Source organism: Pteropus vampyrus, unplaced genomic scaffold (genome assembly GCF_000151845.1).
Source record: "Pteropus vampyrus isolate Shadow unplaced genomic scaffold, Pvam_2.0 Scaffold7, whole genome shotgun sequence".
In the NCBI taxonomy this organism is placed as follows: Eukaryota; Metazoa; Chordata; class Mammalia; order Chiroptera; family Pteropodidae; genus Pteropus; species Pteropus vampyrus.
Genome location: NW_011888788.1, coordinates 11,713,509 through 11,730,588, shown reverse-complemented (window position 1 = coordinate 11,730,588; position 17,080 = coordinate 11,713,509). Strand labels below are relative to the sequence as shown.

General features: G+C 37.6%; 1 protein-coding gene across 1 annotated transcript in view; it reads right to left on the bottom strand.

The window, feature by feature from the left end:
• The window catches only part of MACROD2 (MACRO domain containing 2), a 1,889,795-nt gene that overhangs the window by 102,349 nt on the left and 1,770,366 nt on the right, over positions 1-17,080 (bottom strand). Inside the window, exons 13-14 of the mRNA XM_023536764.1 lie at positions 5,705-5,815; positions 1,391-1,459 (exon numbers count right to left, since the gene is read on the bottom strand). Coding sequence (XP_023392532.1) covers positions 1,391-1,459; positions 5,705-5,815 — 180 coding nt within the window. The remainder of the gene's footprint in view (positions 1-1,390; positions 1,460-5,704; positions 5,816-17,080) is intronic.

The window sequence follows — 17,080 nt, the reverse complement described above, 5'->3', positions numbered from 1 at the left end:
GCTGTGGCTTTTGTTGAGAATGCCTTGCAGTTCAGCTCTTCCCTTTACCAAGTTCCGCCTCGTTACTTTTTCCTTTTCCAGGTGTTGATTCCAAGAGTTCTCCCTAATAAATGGCTGCTCCCTATTCTCCTTTGCAGAATCTGTCTTCTTGGGAGCCCAATATGCACAGGTACTAGGTGAAGAGTTTGAGAAATTGACATGTATTATTGTATTCTGTGAGGTAAATACTATTATCGTCTCCATTCTTCAGAGGAGAAAATTGAAGCACAAAGAAGTTAATTACTTGTCATGACTTGTTAATTTTTTGTTAACTACTCGAAATACTTGCCAAAGATTATATAAATTTTGAGTGGCAGAAACAAGATTCAAGCCTCAACCGCTGTGAACCCCAGAATTCAAAATCTTAGTAACTGCCCTCACTACACAGGACATCTCACTTAGAAAAACCCATTTACAAGTCTACATGAAATAGAATAAATAGCTGAGTATTAAAATTTTAAGACAAGTTTGATTTTCTAAACACCAATTCAAAGAATGGCTGTTATCAATTGTCAAGTGCGGTTCTATTTCATAACACTCCAAACTGAAGAAATGCATTCAGCATATTTATCCAAAAGTTCCAGGTGATCACATGGTTTACCAGATGTCCATTCGTATTAAATGCAATAATCTAATGTATCATTCACAGAAGGGTTTTTACCAATGACAAATATAAAATATTACCTTTTTTGTGTGGGGACAGTTAATCAGAAGGGAAAGATAAGAAAAACCTATTTTATTTTCCTTCAGATAACATACATATATTTAAACCCTATCACCTGCACATAAATGTCCTCCCTATTTCTCCCTCAAATTTTCTCCTAGAACCTAAATCAAATTTTCTTTTACCCTTTTCTTTTTCTGGATATACTTGGGTCAGCAACATTTTCTCCTAGTAACTGTCTATAGAGTAAAGAACGATGCTCTGGCCAAAGATTTATTTCTAAGGTTTCCTTTCAAACATTTCTTCTTTCTTATGTCTGGATAATGAAAGTCTCTGGTAAGTGGTTCCCAATGCCCTCTTTTGAACTTATTCTTGATGAGAAGCTGTAAACAGCAAAACTGTCTAATTCTGGTGTTTCAAATAAACATCTTTAAACATAATTTCTCCAATAATCCTCTTGTTTTATAAAGTTGCTTCTCAAAGGAACAAATGTAAATGCATATAGAATTTCTGAAAAGGGCAGATAAGGAATAAAACAAAGTGGGCAAGATATATGATTGTTTTGGAAATAGAGATGCTTAAAGAGAATTAGACAGATTTGCTCACTGCTTCATTTTTCCATATAAACAAAACCCAAATGGTCTCCTAAGAGTTATTGATTTTTAGATGTAGTAAGTAGGCTCATACCTTCATCTTTACAGACTTCAATTGCCTCTTCTGAAGCAGGGCTGGGGACAGTAGCAGCACTGACACCATCTATAAAGCAAAAAAGAAACACTGGCTCAGAGTTAATGCTGCCAAGCTGGAGCTTCCCTGCCCATCATACTTCCCTCCCCACTCTACCACAGGAAGTATGAGCCTGTTTCATGCTCTAACATACTGAACGACCTTCGAAGGAGTAGTGGTTTGTGATTCTCTTATAATTAATGGATCAGAACACTAGTTAAGGCAGAGCCCAATGAACTACACACTATTTTTTCATGAAGAATGCTATTGGTTGGTACTATTATACTTGGGCATTTTGCTTCTTCCTCACCTCTAGAAGAGTGGTAGATTATTTTTCTTACTAATGCATTGTGAAAGAAAGTATATTCTTGCAGGTTTCTACAAGTGCTTTTATGTGCGTGTTTTTAAAGTTTGGTTCTTCTTAGCACAGCACTTCTGCTCATTATGCCAGGCTGTCAAACTGCAGGGAGCACATCTGATGGCTGTCAGTGCAGAGGCCCAGGAGATGGGGAGCATTTGTAGAAAAGCACCAAAAGTCACCCAAGCACAGAGTGGGGAATGAGAAACTTGGAGGTCCCTATCTCCCTTACAGCAGCAATTAACCTCGTCTGAGTGTGTCTTTCTTCTCAGTATCATCAGCACCCTAGTGATCCCACTCATGTTTGGCCTCCAGGATAATAGATAATTAACTTACTAACATTAAAATAGTAAATTTAAGACATGAAGGATTATCAAAAGCATTTGAAATGGTTAATTCTCGACTATTGAAAAGAAATATATATACATTTTTCATGCAGTAACAGGGTTATGGAACTAAAAACTCACACGTGCATGACAAGTAACACACATTTAAAGGCAAATCACATATTTTCTAGTATGTCATTTATCCATAATGTACATGACTATTACTTTTAGGTCATATCTCTATTGCAACAGAGAATAAAAATTTTAGTAAGGGGATAATTGGAGATGATGAATCACTTTCTTTTGTTAAATGACAATCTCTTATTAAAAGAAAAAAATGAACAAATTATTACCCTTCCCTTGATGTCACATTTTCCTATTATTTTATTTTCTTCTCAGCAAAACTCCCTGAAAGTGCTGCCTATGTTATTGTTCCATATTTCTTCACTGCACAGTCTTTCTACACGTCAACCAATTGGTTTTAATATTTCTACGGGAATGCTCTTATCAAAGGTGCCAGTCACCTCCCTTTGCCAAATCCAATGGTCATTTCTCTTTTCTTATCTTACTTAATTTTTCCATAGCATTCCATAGAGTTTATACTTGGTTCTTTCTGAAACACTCTCTTGTTGTGGCTGTTCCTTCTCCCCTGTTGCCATATATCTAGATGTCATGGTGTCCCAGGCCCACTGTTTCGTTTATGTATGCATTCTCTCTAGTGAAACTCATCCAGTCTCATGGTTTTAAATATCATTAACATGCCAGTGACTCTCTAATCTGTATCTCTGGTCCACATCTTGCCCTAGAAATCCAGACTCATATATCTAACTGGCTTCTTGACATGCCACACAGCTAAAAGTGCTCTCAGATTTACCATGGCCAAAACTGAGCTATTAATTTTCTCAACAAAAACTGTGCCCTGTAGCCAGTCATTCACATATTAGGGGGTGGCACTATCATCCCCATAACTACTGATACTAAAAACCTAGGACTCATCCTAGATACTTCTTTCTCCCATTTCCCACTTCCAACCCATCGGCATGTCCTGTTATCTCTATCTCCAGAACATGACACAAATAGGTTCATTTTTGTCTCCATTTCCAGAAACTACCATCGTTGTTTTCCTACTGTAGCCTCCTAACTGGTCTCACTTTGGCTTTTTTGACCTAGTTTCTCTCACAGGCAAAGTGAGCTTTTAAAACGTACCTTATGTCTCTCCACTACTTAAAAACTCCCTTGGCTTATATTTGTAGTTCTAATAAAATCAAATCTTATAGAGTCAGAAGTAATTGGGTCCTATGATCTCTTACCAGATTTCACACCATGTTCCCCCTAATCCACCATGCTCCAGCCACTAAGCCTTCTTACTCTAACGTGCTAAACCAAAACTGGCCTAGAGGCATTCGCACCATCATATCATTTAGATTTCATTTTAATTATTACTTCCCACAGGAGTTGTCCCCAAATTCAGCCAATGAAAAGTGGCCTTCTCAATATTCCTTCTATATTATGTCACTTCTCTGCAAGGCATTTATCACTATATTATATTTTTTTCCTTATTGTTTATTTTTGGATCCCACTCCCCTGTTCCCACCTGAATATAACCTTCGAGGAAGCAGCGATATTGTGTTTATAGTTTACTGCTGCATCCCAGTGTCCAGAACAGTGCCTGGGTCACAATATTAACTAGAAATTTGATTTGATTATGACAGCAGTAAAAAATTCTGGATTATGTTGGTTTGAGATTGTGTGGTTTTTTTTTTTTTTCCATGATATGGAAAAGGCCTGCAGAGTTGTATAATTGAAATCGAAGTTGGAAATTATATCGAATGGAAAGTAGGTATTTTTATTTTGGAAGGATAACAGTAGGTCAAAAGGGCTTTAATAACCAGAATCACATCTTGAGTTTCTCTGCACTTAGATTAGGGAGGCTATGACATGAGCGGAGTGGGCATGATGATGTATACTGACACCAGACAGGATGATAGGCGAACCCTGCCCTTCACCTCCCTGCCAGCCCGTGGGCTCACTTACGCATTTAGGGCTCTTCTTTACATTGAGAGTTACCCACATTGCTGTGATAACATTTGTCCCAGGAGGTGGAGAAGAGGGCTTACATTCTACCACTCTCAGCTGACAGGCAAGACGATCCCAAAAGAAACTGCCTGTTCTTGACTGATTAAGGGGAAAAGGATGAATAAGTAAAACAGAGGTAAATGTGTACGCATGTATATATGTGTGCATGTATGTACGTGTGTGGGGGTGTGTGTATGTATATGAATAGGGTTGGGAAAAAAACCTATGTTGATAAAGACAGTTTGAGAGAGAGCAGTAAGTGAATAAAATCTGTGAAACCTCAACAGTCAGAGAACGGCCTCAGCTGTCAGCAGTTCCTTGACTAATGGTTGCCAGTCTCAACTAGTGAAAATAGTGATAGCTTTTCATATAAGACTCATCTTCCACGGAGCATAATGACGTGTGAGTCGGGCGCTTGGGTGGTGGGGGAGAGTAGATAACAACAGTACATTGTATCAGAATTCATTTCATTGCAAGTACTACATTTCAGCAAAGAGAGCCAGCTGACCCAGTAGCAGTTACACAAGGTCTTTGCTGCCTTGCTTCAGTGCTTTCTGTGATTGGCCTTCTTCAATTCCATCTTCCAGGTTAATAATAAAAGCTTTCAGTTTGCTAGCACAAGTTCCAAGGTTAATGTAGGAAGTTTTCAGTGAAAAACTTATCACACTACCTGGTTTATTTCCAAGAGTTCAGCATATGGCCTATGACGTGCCTGGCACATATCAGAGCCCACTATTTCAAAAATGCCCCCCACTCCTGTGGGGCTCATTAGAACTGGGAGAATGACTTGAAAACTAAAGGGAAGAAAGATATTTTTGTTTTGGTGATTATGTTGATAGTTTCATAATTGTGCTTATCATTTTTAAAGGATAGAGTGCCTGAGTACAAAAATGGGTAGGAAGAGACAATGAATCAAAAGCGATGATGATCTCTTTTGGATCTTAAGTGCTATTTTATTTTCAAATGTTCAACTTATAATCTATGGCTGAAAATCTATGAACATTTTATTGACACATCTGTTCTTTAGTGAACAGAAGGGATGTCAGGAAGGCTTTGGATCTCACTTTATCTCTGTGTAGGGTGGGTGTAGTCAGGCTCTGTGACACCGTCTCCTACAATATGTAAAGAAATAACCAGAAATATGGCTCTTCGAAAATGCAAAACAGTAAAGAACAGTTCATTCATTGTGGAGAGAAAGCCTCTTATTTCTTTTAAACATTTTCATTTCATTTTTTTCTCAAATAAAATTTGCTCATTTTGACCTGTCCTAAGTCAGCCAAACTCTAACTTGGCACTTCCAACCTCTGCCCACCCCTCTTAGAGCATTACTAAGCACAATGTTATTACATGGAAGAAAAATGGAATTGGTGAATGAGACATGACAACGCACTCTTCTGATTGGAAGCCCTGTCACTCATAGTTAATAGCGTTGGTAGCTTCCTGAAGGAGATCTGAATGAACATGGAAGTTACCCTGGTGAAAAGTATAAGCATTTTTTGAAAAGTCGTTGTTCACCTCTGCGGACGAGGCCTAGAAGACTCCTCAAAAGAAATCTGAGCCCACCTGCTTCTTGGCTCTGCCCTTCCATTTCTTCCGTACTTTGTTTTTCCTCTGGACCATTCTCATCTTTCAAGAAAACCACAGAGGAAAAAAATTATATCAGTCAATTTATGAAATATCTTTTTATGGCTAATATGCAGCACTGAAATTAATTGTAACCAATGTAGCATGACTCCCCATAAAGCAAGGCAGAGAGATGAATCAGAGGCATGAAACAGAAAAATTACCTACATAAATAGGTGCATTTATACTCGTCCCTTCTCACATGATTTGCTTGATTAAATGTTGAACTGCTGTAAACAAAATTCACTCAGCAGTCCTCGCACAGCATTTCCCAAAATGCAGTACAAATATTAATTCCAATCTTTTTTCCTTTGACTCAAGTAATATGCACTGTGTTAGGAAACTTGGTTGATTAAGTTTCTATGCCTTTTATTTTCCTGTTTGATATATGATGCAAAACAATATCTATTTTTACTTAACTTATACATCAAAGCCTAACATATCTATACTATGAAACATTTTGTCTTGAACAAATTATATTGGTCAAGTTTATGCTATAGTACATAAATCCTTGAAAAATAAATAACCAAGCAGGTATAATGGCACCTATATACTAGAAACTAGCTAAAATTTTCTTTTGGCTTAAAATGTGTAAAGTATATCTGTGAATTTCTGTGTAGAAAAAATAAACTTCTCAAAGGCAAATAAAGGTAGGATTTTAGAACTCATTGCTAGGAGGCTTTCCAAATCTCTTTTTGTTGGAGAAAATTTTTTTAAATGATAAAAATATAGAGACACGGAACCAAAATCTAAAACATGTAGTTAAAGTACAGAAAACAGAGAAGCAGAAGTTACCTGCATATATTACTGTGGGTTAAAGATGGCCACAGATCCTTTGTCACACAAGAAGTGAACTCTTATCTCTACTTTCCTTGAATTTGGACTAATTCTGTGACTTGTTTAGACTGACAAAATGTGGAAGCGATGTTCTGGGCCCTCCAAGCCAAAGGCACAGAAGACTAGCAGCTTCTACTTTCTCTTCCTTGGAAGCTAGATACCATGCTGTAAAGATATTCAGGCCAGCCTACCAAATAGAGGCACATGGAGAGAGAGAAGGGCCATATGGCAGAGCACCGAGGGGCAAGGCATGTTGGTGAAGACTTCTAGCACCTTTCAACCTAGCCCAGCTGCCAGCTAAAGCCAAAAGAAGCAGAAGAATCACAAGCCGAGCCCTTTTAAAATTCCTGACCCACAACCAGGCTCAGATTGCTTAACTGTGTTTTGCTTGAGTGCTTTGACCCACCACCATCTGCTACTACCACCAGCTCCTAATCCAGAGGCAAGAGGATAGCGAGTCCTCCCTAGAGGAGAACTCAACTGGTAGAGCTAAAACAAGAGCCTCTGAAGCAATGGGGAAACATTTCTTCAAGCGGCTCTGAAAAATAACCTACTGAAGAGAGTTGCAGATAGAAAAACATTTAGAATTGACCTGGATGAAAGAAAAAGTTTATAATAGAATGGTGAAAGTAAACAAATACATAAAAAAAGAGAATGCATAAGTACGAGTAGAATTCCCTCTGCCCTGCACTGTGCTGTTTGTCATGGGAGACAGAGTATAACTTTTTTCTTCTTTATGTTGTTTTTTATTATAAAATATATGATCTTTGTAATAAATATTGATGTATATCTTTCCAGATCTTTTTCTATGTACGTGTTGACTTTTAATATGTACGTGTTAACTTTTAGGTAGCTTTTAGCTACCTAAATCCAATGTTCTCAGTGGCATTTTTACAAGCATCACATGATGAGCTGACATTTGCTCTCTTCTGCTTCTCCAAGGAGGTGATGACATTGCTTTTGCTCTAGGAAAAAAAACAGCCATCACTGCTGCTCTTGTTCCCTTAACAGGGCTAAGTCGGTACAGAGTATTTGTCAAAAACATAGGTTAGTATTTCCCCACTTCCTCTCACCAAATGGACTCAGAGTCAATCAGGAAAAATCTTCCAGTTTTTCTGTCTCCCCTAACAGACAGATCCTTTAACACAGATTTCATAGTAGGCTTGAAGTCTGCAGTGACAGGCTGCCTTTAAAATTAGTCTCCCATTACCAAAACTCCTAGGAAGTAGGGGTAAAAAGCCATCTTGTGAAGAGGAAGATAAGAAAGGAGAAACAGCAGTTAAGTCATAGGAAGGTGAGAAATTGGTTCCAGCAGTTCTAATTGCATGAGAAGTAAATTCAAGGTCAGACCCTCACTCCAGCTTTATAATATGAAAAACCAGTCTGGTTGTCTTCCTATTCTACTGTGACTGGATTTTTACCCTCATCCAAGCGCATGCTGTCCCACTCCCTAACAGAGCCACCTGAGTGCCATGTTTTCATTTTCCACTTTGAGTCTTGACTGCACAAGGTTCTAGTTACAGTACTGCTGCCTTTGGGAAGCAAACCCAAGAAACACTTGGCATGTTTATCACGGAGAACATTCACTCTAGAAAAATGCTGGATTTGCAATTTGAATAGCATGCCCTCAAATGAAGTTTCAGGTATATTGCTTTCATCAATTTCCAAAGACATGCTTTCTCAAATCCAGCAGGGGGAACCAGTGTAGAAGTCTTGTTTTCAAAGCCCGGTTTATACATTCTTGGGCAATTAGATTAGCATTCTTTTCACCCTCTTTTAGAAGGACAGTTTGGTTGGCTTATAACTTTTCATCCATTTTAAATGCCTCAAAAGAGTGAGTTCTTAGTGAAACAGTGGGCTTCTACTGGTTGGAAAAAAAATCCCATTACGCGGCTACCCATAAGTATTTGATAAGGACAGCCTTTCCTTTTATCAGCCTTGTCTGTCTAGCTATCTTCACAGGAAGCATATAAACAATAAAAGTTAAGTAGAGTGGAGAATCTAAATTTGTGGTTTTTAGAAGGGATTTAAAAGGCTTATAATAAACATGAAGAAATATAGGAAAGCGACACGCTATTTTGTTAGCTTTAAAAATGTCACACAGAAGCTAAATTCTCTTAATACACCTAAAGGTCACATATTTACTTCAGATGATAATTTTCCATACCATTCACGTGGAGTGTCACATAATACTCTACTTTTCCATGCCCCAAAGAACAGTAACCTGTGAGAATTCTAGTGGTTGCATCGTTTTTATTTCTTTACAGAAGTATTAGTACCCCGCCCCTCACTGTTTCGACCCATATATATTGAGCATATACTATATGCAAGATATTTAAGAAATTTTATAGAAATAAAAATGAGACTCTTGCTGCAAAATTAACTCATGTAAGTGAAAGAAATGCACCAGCGGTTGGATGATGATAAGAATGCAGTCCATGTTTAATTCTATAGGAGAGTTTTCTAAGGGCAAAATCTCAATGTCATGGCTACAAATTGCTTTCTTGATATTTGTAGTTACTTTTGTGAAGTGTGCACAGGGATAGGAAAAGAAAGGGGAAATAAATCAGAGCAAATCCATCCCTGCCACTGGGAAAACAACCTGATATGTGTTGCCTGTTGTACTATTGCCATTTCTTATAAAAGTTCTTAAGATTTCCAGACACGGACAGAGCATAGGCAATTCAAATACAGTGGTTTGTAGATTGGGTTATAGATCCCAATGCTTCAGTCCCCTGTAATGGATTATACATCTCAGTGTCAGAGAATACTTCCCACTCCATTGATTTTGGGCAGAGAATACTTCCCACTCCATTGATGTTGAACTTGCCCCCAAATGACTTGATTTGGCTAAAAGAATGTTGGTGAACATGATGTAAGCAGAGGGCTTAATTGTGCTGCACAATTGGACTTGGTGCTTGTGCTTCTGACATTTGCCATGACAAGAAATGCCCCTCAAGAAAAAAAAAGAAAAAAGAAAAAAAGAAATGTCCCTAACCATTGGTTTAAAAAGAAGAGATAAGTAAAAGCCACTCTGCCTGGAGTTAAGCCCAGGCAACTCAGAGCTCGAAACAGAATTGCCCAGCTGAGCACAACCTACATCAGTTGAGACACGGTCAACCTGCAAACCTGTGATTATGAGAATGAATATTTTTATTGCAAGGTACTACAGTTGGGGTGATTTGTCACATAGTATCATTGTTAAAATAGCTGATTAATACAAATAATATATTTATTTTTCTTAGCTCAGAAAGGCTCAAAGATTTTAAGTTAGCACTCTTTATAAAGAATTTAGTCTTTAATTTTGTATTCTGCCATCCAGCTACATTTTCATTTTATACATTCCAGCTTTCATATTTGAAAAATAAATTAGCTTATATAAGGGAGAAATGGTCTCAAAGTGTATGCACTGCCATCAATGATGTTCATATTTTCTTTAATAGAGTCATATAGGCAGCAGGATAATACTAATTAATAACAGCTAACATTTATTGCATGTTGTCTATGTTCTGCTCAGTGTCTAAGTGCTTGCATAGATTATCAAATTTAGTTCTCATAACAACTCAGTAAGGTAGGCATAATTATTATTATTATTAGCCATGGCCCATGGATAATGGAAACTGAAGTACAGAGATGTTAAGTAATTTGCCTAAGATCACAGAGATAGCAAATGATGGAAGAAAGGTTTTGACCCAGTCAACAGAGGCTAGAGCTCGCTGCTGCCTCCCTGGAAAGGTAACTAATATTTGTGTATGGGTAAGATAATTAAATTATGGGTCAGCAAAAATGTGGGAAAATGGTATTTAATATAAAAATAGCTGAAGAACTAAGCTATAATCTCATACAGATTAACACGGAACACTAAGAACATGGAGAATTGAGCTTTTCTGACACTTAAGCCAAATGAATGCAGTACTAACTCCAGACTCGTTTTTTTTTGTTTGTTTGTTTTGTTTTGTTTTATGCTAAAGATATTTTTATTACGGTATAATTTTAAACAACATAAAGTTTCAAGAACAGTACAAGAAACTTCCTTTTTTTATGAACCATCTGAGAGTAAGTTGGGGGATACAATTACCCCTAACCACTCCCATCAGCCCTGAATACTTTAGTATATATTTTCTACCAACAAAGACATTCTCTTCCATAACCACAATGCAACCATTGAGATCAGGAGATTAGCACTGATGACATTCCTAATATCTAAACCACAGACCACATTCTAGTTTTGCCAATTTTCCAATAATATCTTTCACGGCAAATGAAGATCACACAGTGAATTTAAATGTCATGTCTCTTTAATATTCTTCAATCACAGACATGGCTCCCCAACCCTGGCCCAGTTCTGTGCTGGGTGTTTGCCATCTCCCCCATTCCCTTCAATGTGAATGCCTACGTTGCTCAGCCCTACTTAATAGCTTTAGGAAAAAAGCAAGAAAGGAATAAAGAGAGGAATAAAAAAAGAAATAAAGAAAGAGAGAGAGAGAGAGAGAGAGAGAGAGAGAAAGAGAGAGAGAAAGAAAGAAAGAAAAGAAAAGAAAAGAAAAAAAAGAAGGAAGGAAGGAAGAAGAAGGAAGAAGGAAGAAAGAAGAAGGAAGAAGGAAGAAAGAAAGGAAGGAGGAAAAGTTAGTTTCTCCTAGGCACAAGGGCACTTACATGCTTACACATCTCATACCCATTACCGTGGATCTTACAACAATTGTAATGTTAGACTTTTATCTACATTTTTACAGATGAAGAAATCAAGATTGTGGGAGGTCAAATAACTTCCCTGAAGCCCCCAAATTTGTAGCAAAGCTGGGACTTAAACTCAGGTCCAGAGTATGTCAAAGCCTGAGGCCTCTCTTTCTTGCCAACAGTCAGAACTTTTCTGAACATTGAGAGCTAAACTGTAAGTCCCCTGCTGAGAGAGATGCCCTTGCTGTTCCTATGGTGTCCTCAGCACCCAGCACAGTGCCTAAAATCCATTTGGGGCTCCACAAACACTTGTCAAGGGATTAAGAAGGAAATATATTTCCCTAAGTGGTAATTTATTTTTTGCTTGAACTATATTTTAATTCTCGATATAGAAAAGGCATGGTGTTTATTAGAGCCTCTAATTGAACCTCATTAAATGGTAGATTAGTTTTAAAATGTCACAACTCTTTGATCATACATAATAGTTCCTAAAAGTCAAATGTGGTGACACTAGGGAGCACAAGTAGTTAGAGTCCATCTGCTTTCTGCTCCCCTTGGCCCAGCCTCCATCGCCTCTCCTGGTTTGTGGCAATGACTTCCCAATGTGCTTTGCTGCTTCAGCTCTGTCTTCAAAGTCTATTCTAAACCTAGAAGCCAGATGGTTTGTCTTAAAATGTGAGTCGCACAATACCACTTCCTGGCTCAAGTGCTCTAACATGCCCAGAGGAAACAAGGCCCTGTGTGCTGGAGATACCTGCTGCCTTCTTGCCCTGACTTCTTTGTAGTCTCCTTCCCATTCACTCTGCCACAGTCACATTAGCTGCTGTGCTTTTCCTCCAGCACGCTAGGGGCTCTTCTCTCTAGGTCTCTGTACTGATGTCACCTATGCTTGGAGTACTCCCCGCCAACCCCCCGCCCCACCAGGCCCTTCAAGTCTTTGCTGAAATGTTCCCTTTTCAATGAGGTCTATGCTGAACACTCCATTTAAAAGGGTGGCATCTCCCCACTTCCACCCACTCCATCCTCCTTATCCTGATCTACTTTTTATTTTTGTTTTATTTTTCAATTACCTATCATCTTCTAATGTATAATTTTGGTAGGTATCATATTCATTGTTTATGTTTACCTGTCACAATTTGACTGTAAAGTCCTCTAAGGCATGGATGTTTGTTTGCTTCATTATCTGATGTCTCCTAAGTACTTAGGAGCACAAGGTAGGTGTTCAACAAATCTTTGTGAATTAATGAACTATGCTCTTCTGTTGCATAGCCCTGCATAGCTATTTCACAAATTAATCAGAAAAATTAAAAAAAAATATCTTCTATTCCAAGATTATCAGGAATATACTAATAGAATATGTTTACTTATGAAATATATTGTTCATACAACATGTGGGGCAGACACAGAGCCTAGGCTCTTGTTACAATAATACATCTATCACCATTTTGTGTTCTTACTGGAGCAGTTAGCTATGAGAGGGACTCCCATCCCCAGGCCTATGGAGATTTATCTGTGGAATTATTACAATAGCCAGTTTGGGGAAATGCTCGGCAGAGCTCTCCTGGCTGCTAGTACCAGTTCTACTCAAAATAAACTCAAATGTTATCACAAGCATGGGCCATTCACAGAAGTTCTGTAAGACTTACAGGTTAGTCTTCAATTATAGACAGAAAAGACAGTCATCTTGGTCCTGTATCTTTCTAAGAATGTCCCAAACAGCATACTTGTCCACAAAGAGGGAAGAAGAAATAATTGAACCTGTTATTTTTAAAGCATATGTGCCTGTCAAGGGAGACCTAAGTGTGACACATATTCAAGGAAAGGAAACACATGAGATGGTAGTGTGCAACTGTTCCTTTCATATATTTCGTATGATGGTAGGTAGAGCACCGAGTGTTCAATAAGGAACTCAAAAAATATCTGCTGAGTGGTCGAACACTGTAGCATTATCACATTGAAGGGATAGCTTTGGCATACCAAAACTTGCTGTGGCATATTTTGGTATGAAAATAGGACAAGGCAATGCACCAGAAAGCTATTTTCAATATCACACATACCCTCTTAATAGATAACATATGGTTGTCCCATATGGCATATTAATACAAATACTTTTACTATGATAACGGTTAGTTTTTAATCCGAGGATTTCCAAGTACTTTGCAAACACTATGCATTAGCACAGTCATCCCTGGGGAAGCTGCAGCGCCTCAAAGAGATACAAAGCATCCTGCATACAATCAGTAACCATTAAAGAATAACAATAATAAGAAATATATTAATGTGGCATTTTTAAAAGAGATTGGAAAACCAACAAATGGGAATTAGGCAACTTTCTCAAAGACTTCCAATCACTTATGATGTAACTAGGGCTAAAAATCAACTTATGCTGATGCTTATAGTTATTCTACTAGTTGACCTATACTGGTGAATTGACCGTAGATTATGCTGATTTTCAGGTATGCACATAACCTAATGTGTACACCATAATGGAAAAATTTATGACCAAAATCAAGTTAGCATAATAGCATTACAATGGGATTTCTTTGTGTTCTCTCTTAAATACAATTGTACTTTGCCATTAATTTTAAGCCCTAAGGTTAAATTTCCTTCTAAACACTACTTTTCTCTGTACTGTTATTTATGTTTCTGAATTGAGATAACTGGTGTGCCTACATATTTGTTTAAAACAGGCACATATTGTGCTGTGTGCAGATGTTAAAATACAGAACAGGCAAGATGAAGCATTGTTTTGCTTTTTTTTGTTGTTGAAAAATAGAAAGTATATAAAGATGTTCTTTGAATAGAAGAATCATTCCATGAATAAATTCAAAAGTTTTTAGGTATCTTTGTCATCCATTAATATTTGTTGAGTACCTACAAAGTTCAAGATGGTGGAAGGAGAATAAATTAGGTTTGAGAAGACAAAAGCCCTTTCCTTCGGGAGTTGACAAAAGAAAGATGCATCATGAAGTAGTTTCATGAGATGTATCTATCTGCACAAGGTAAAATTGAGGCAAGAGATAATTATCCTGAGGAAAATATAAGATTTGATAATAAATAAATAAATAAATAAATAAATAAATTGATTAATTAATCTGAATAAATGTTGAGTATTTAGCTGAATTAAATAAGCAATATCTGAGGAAGTGCTTCAGTTATCCACTTTTCTCCATCCACATAAATCTTTGAGGAAATCACTGGTTGAAAATGTACATGTGCTGAGTGCAAGTGTCCCTCAGGGAGAGAACAATTCAGTACATGTATATTTGAAGTTGAAGGCAGCCCCACATTACTATGGGAAGTAAAAGCTTCATTTTCACATTTCTATCATTTTTCCTCTTGAAAATAGTTTGTTGCTTCTGTGTTGAAACACGCTATTTTAAGTGGTGAAAATAAAAATTTTAAGATTCTGATTTGGAATTTTGAAGTTTAGGATGAAAGCAATGTATGGGTTTTGCACAATTTAACATAAACTTTTTATAAAAATATGCCCTCACTCAAATTATAATCCTATATGTGATAGAAGCTGACAACCACTCCTAAGCTTGCTATCAACTATAAAAACAGCAGCGTTCTCTCTATATCTTTTATCTCTCTTTAAAAATTTAAAAATTCCAGTAATGATTTTATTTGACCAAAGGTTTTTCTTAATAGCTATTTGACATTGTACCAGAATAAATTTCGGCATGTTATTCCCTTTATTTCATATGAAAATAATTCACAAAGGCAGAAACCACACACCTTTAGGCAGAAAAAGCATGTGGAAATTATTCATGTGGAAATTTAGGCCCAGAAAGCTACCATCCCTAGGATCCAGTGCTTTCCTTCTAGAATAACTTGGAAGTTATTCTGTCTGAATCAGTGGTTCTCAAACTTCTCTGTGCATCAGCATCCTTTGGAGAAATTGTTAAAATATGGATTTCTGGGTTCTGGTTCAGCAGAGCTGGATGAAGCCTGAGCATCTGCATCTCTAACAAGTTTCCAGATGATGTTGCTACTGCAAGTCTGAGCACCATCCTTTGAGAACCACTGGTCCAGGCTCCAGACTGGTAAGAACAGGAAGTATGATACGATTTATTTTCATCCACTAAACAGCCCATTTTTAGCTTCATTAATGTGTTGTTCATTTTCCAGCTTCTGACTCTCTGTAGCCACTATTTGAGTAAGGCCTTGAGATTATAGGATTATTTCTTAGAAAGAAAGAAAAAAATTAGACTTTTAATGAAATAAATCTATAAAATTTACCTTTATGATTTCACTAAAATTGTAGTTACGTTACCTTATCTTAAAATGTATTCATCATTGAACAAAATTTTGAGGTTTCCTCTGTTCTAGACACTGGGTGCTACAGACAGAGGAACCACGGTAGGAGCCTGCCCCACCAGGAGCTTACTAGAGAGACGATGAGTATCATACAATCCAGGTTAAGTACAAGCCCTGTGCTGGAGAAAGCAGGGAGGGCTGCAAGGGCTCTTAAAGGAAGCACCCAAATCCAGTCCAGAAGGGTCAGGAAAACTTTCTCAGAAGAGGCATTGCCCCAGCTGAGAACTTTGTCATTGAGCAAATGTTTATTGAGCACCCATTTTCTATCAGACTCTATCTTTTAGAACTGTGCTGCCCACTATGATAGCAGCTAGCCTGTTATGCCTACTGGGCACTTGAAATGATGCAAGTCCAAATTGAGATGTTCTATAAATGTCAAGTGCATGTCAGATTTTGAAGATAGCACAAAATGATGTAAAATATCTTATAGATTATTTTATATTGATTTCATGTAGCAATGACAATACTTTGGCTATACTAGATTAAATAAAATATAGAGTTAAAATAAAATGTAGAGTTAAAATTAATGTTTCTCTTTTTTTAACATTGCTTCTCAAAAATTAAAAATTGCATATGCATTTGTGACTCATGCTTTATTTCTATTGAATAGCAGTGCTCTAGCAAAAACTAGTGAGGAAAGAGAGGAAATGAGCTCTGGAGCTCAGTCCAGTGGAGTCGACAGATAATATAGTTGAAACTGTTGAATACCTACCATGGTCCCTTGTCTCTCACCTCTGATTTATCTGTACTCTAGTACCTCCAGCACTCTGTCTTGGGAGTTTTTCTAGTCTCAACAAGATGCTTGTCTTTAGAAGCCTATCTGGAAGCAGCCTTCAATCATTGGTGGACAAGAGAAGGTATATTGATCCCCTGACTTCGTGCCCCTTGAGGTGGATAACTCCGAGGCACATACCACATGTCTCTCAGAATTCTCCTTCAGGACCCAGTCCCAGCTGCCCACAAGACAATATGCTTGTTCATGCACCTGTATTTGTTTTCTTCCATTCTTGGTCTTAATTTCCCTACTCCTCTCCGGGTGCTTCTTGGGGTCACTCTGTAAATCGACTTGTCACCCTTGAATCCTTCTCTTAGGGCATGCTTCTGGGGAAACTGAACATTTTAAGACAAAATAATTATACAAACATATTATCCCTAATCTTGATACTTCATACTAATGGAGAGTACAGATTTTAAAGAGGACTTCCAATAAGGTTATCAGAGGGGACTTCTCCATGGGAAGGCCACTTGAGCTGACAAGTTTAAGGCATTTACTAAATAAAATTAATTAGTGGAAATTAATGATGTGAAAAATGGAGACATGGATGAGTGTTATAGGTAAAGTGAAGAACATGTCCAAAGGTCCCATCAGGGAAAAAATGGCATCTTTGAAGATTGGGGTTAGTCATTGGGACTGTAGTGCAGAAGGTGAGT